Source organism: Orbicella franksi, chromosome 1 (genome assembly GCF_964199315.1).
Source record: "Orbicella franksi chromosome 1, jaOrbFran1.1, whole genome shotgun sequence".
Lineage (NCBI taxonomy): Eukaryota > Metazoa > Cnidaria > Anthozoa > Scleractinia > Merulinidae > Orbicella > Orbicella franksi.
The window spans coordinates 15,511,561-15,514,351 of record NC_138145.1 but is presented as its reverse complement, the minus strand read 5'-3'; the positions used below and the strand labels follow the sequence as shown (position 1 = coordinate 15,514,351).

The 2,791-nt window shown below is 53.4% G+C and overlaps 1 protein-coding gene across 2 annotated transcripts in view; it reads left to right on the top strand.

Moving 5' to 3' along the window:
- The window catches only part of LOC145492378 (uncharacterized), a 6,276-nt gene continuing 3,485 nt past the window's right edge, over nucleotides 1-2,791 (top strand). For both annotated transcript variants that reach the window (XM_081471835.1, XM_081471829.1), the window contains exon 1: nucleotides 1-2,791. This exon is cut by the window's right edge. In XM_081471835.1, the coding sequence (XP_081327961.1) occupies nucleotides 63-2,791 (2,729 nt within the window). In that variant the 5' untranslated portion in view covers nucleotides 1-62.

The following is a 2,791-nucleotide window of genomic DNA, read 5'->3' as shown; positions in this document are numbered from 1 at the left end:
CACGACGAAGCCTTCTTCGATGATGATTCGACTGGATCTTTGATCCGGCTCTCGACCAAGTGATGACCCAAACCGGGGGTGGTAGCAGCACAAGACCACTCCTAGAATTCGAATTAAGACCCGTAGGCGCTCGCCGTAACTGGCGAAATGTCCTCAACAAACAACGATTCGAAGCCACGCTCAGACAACATAGAGATGTCACTCCCAGGGACAATCTAGGTCAAGAATTGACTCATGCCCTTCAACGATCCATCGAGCAACAAATCGCTCAGGATCCTACCCTGACACCCAACTCCACGGTCCATTTCACCATGCAGTCCAGTGCCTTCACGCACGCCTTTCAATCCACCACTTTCACCGTGCGCGAATTCGAAGAAGGGAGTGAAAGACTAGACACTTATCTCCAGTCTCTCGCGGCCAAACTCAACTCCAACGAAGAATTCACCCCCGACGACACGTTTACCATGGAAACCACCTTCATACGCACCCCAGGTCGGGGGCGTGGGAACGGAAAACGATACAAACCGAGCTGTGCGGCCGTGCGGGGAATCGTCAAACGGTCGCGCGTGACCATCAAAAACAAAGACAATCTATGCTGCGCTCGCGCCATCGTCACCATGAAAGCCCTGGTAGATGCGAACGGAAATTCACGAGACCAAGATCACCACAATCTCAAACAGGGGCTACCCGTCCAAGAGCGATTGGCCAAAGAACTCCACCGTCTAGCCCACGTCCCCGAAGGACCTTGCGGCATTCCCGAGTTGCAGCAGTTTCAGGCCGCGTTACCTGGGTACCAACTCAAGGTCCTTTCCATCGATCCACCGCACATGCTCATCTACGCGGGACCCGTACCATCAGACAAGATCATTCGTCTCGTTAAAGAAGACAGTCACTACGACGGATGCAACTCGTTTAACGGGTTCATCAACAAATCCTACTTCTGCGACGAATGCAATCGAGGATACGATCACGACGACTTTCATCGTCATCCCTGCGACGGTAAATGGTGTCCGGCCTGCAAACGAAAAGACTGTCCCGATTTCATCGAAGCCAAACGACCCCTAGCACGAGGCAAGTTTCCAGAACCCACCTCGATCTGCCGATTGTGCCACAGAAAATTCTTCGGAGACCAATGCTACAACCACCACCTGCAACGACGGAGCCTCAACATCCCATCCATCTGCGACACTTACAAAAAGTGTCCAGACTGTTGCCACGTCTACGAACCGAAGGATAGGAACAGGCGAGGAGGTGCCCGTCGTGTCCCCGATCACGTGTGCGGCTGGGGCGAATGCCACATCTGCGAAAAAAAAGTCTTTCTACCGACTCACCGATGTTACATCCAACGCATCCCCGAAGACGAAGACGAACCCAAAAAGAAACGCGTACCACGCGACGAGGTCAAAGGTCGACCCTTCGAAGAACCCGAACCCGGTGATCCAGACACACGCGTCTGGGTGGACAGAGATCCACCCCTTCAAGTGTACTGCGACTACGAAGCCATCACCGACGCCGAAGGGAATCAGACACCCATTCTTCTATGCTTAGAAGACGATGAAGAGGATCAATTCTGCTCCTTCTACGGTCCCAACTGCACCGCTGACATGTTCGACCACCTCGAATCCATCGCCGTCGACGTGGACGGAGACGATCGGGACGTCATCGTCATCTTCCACAATCTCAAAGGCTACGACGGTATGTTCATCTTACAACACTGTTACGCCACGCATCGAGAAGTCACGGACCAGATCACCGTAGGCACCAAGATACTGTCCCTGAGATCCGACAGACTGACCTTCAAAGATTCCCTGTGCTTCCTTCCGTTCCCGCTGGCCAACTTTCCCGCCACCTTCGGAATCAACGAACTGTACAAGGGATTCTTCCCGCACAAATTCAACACACTAGAAAATCAAGAGTACGAAGGACCCATGCCACCGCGAGACATGTACGATCCCGACGGCATGTCCGCCAAAAAGAAAGCCGAATTCGAACGGTGGTACCAAGAGAAAGTCAACGATAACTACCATTTCGTACTACGGCAAGAAATGGAAGCTTACTGCGAGTCGGACGTCAAACTCCTCAAAGCAGGCTGTCAAAAGTTCCGACAAGAATTCAAACAAAAAGCCGACTTCGACCCCATGGAGAAATGCGTCACCATCGCCTCCGCCTGCAACCGATTCTGGCGCAAGAAACTCGTCCCGCCCAACACCATTGCATCCAGACCACCTCGAGGATGGCACGGTGCCAGATCCAATCAGTCCGTCAAAGCCCTGAAATGGCTAGCCTGGCAAGAACACTCGTTACAACACACAGACCAAGGCGATCGTATCCGTACGGTCCGAAACGGAGGTGAAGTCCGACTAGCCAATCACCTCGTGGACGGGTACGATCCCGACACTCGAACCGTCTACGAATTCCACGGATGTCTATGGCACGGATGTCCTCGCTGTTTCCCCAGACAACGCGACCGATATCCCATCTGCCACACCGATCGCACGCTACAGGAAGTCTACGAGTCCACACTCCGTAAACACGAACTTCTCAGGTACCAAGGCTACCAGCTCCACGTCAAGTGGGAATGCGAGTGGGACCTAGAGGTCAAAACCGACCCAGATCTCCGCAAGTTTCTAGACACGTTCCAAATCGTAGAACCGCTCGAGCCCAGAGAAGCCTTCTTCGGAGGTCGCACGAGCGCCGTCAAACTGCATCACGTGACCAACGTGACCCAAGGAGAAAAAACCAAGTACGTCGACGTGACGTCGCTCTACCCCTGGGTCAACAAGGAATGCGA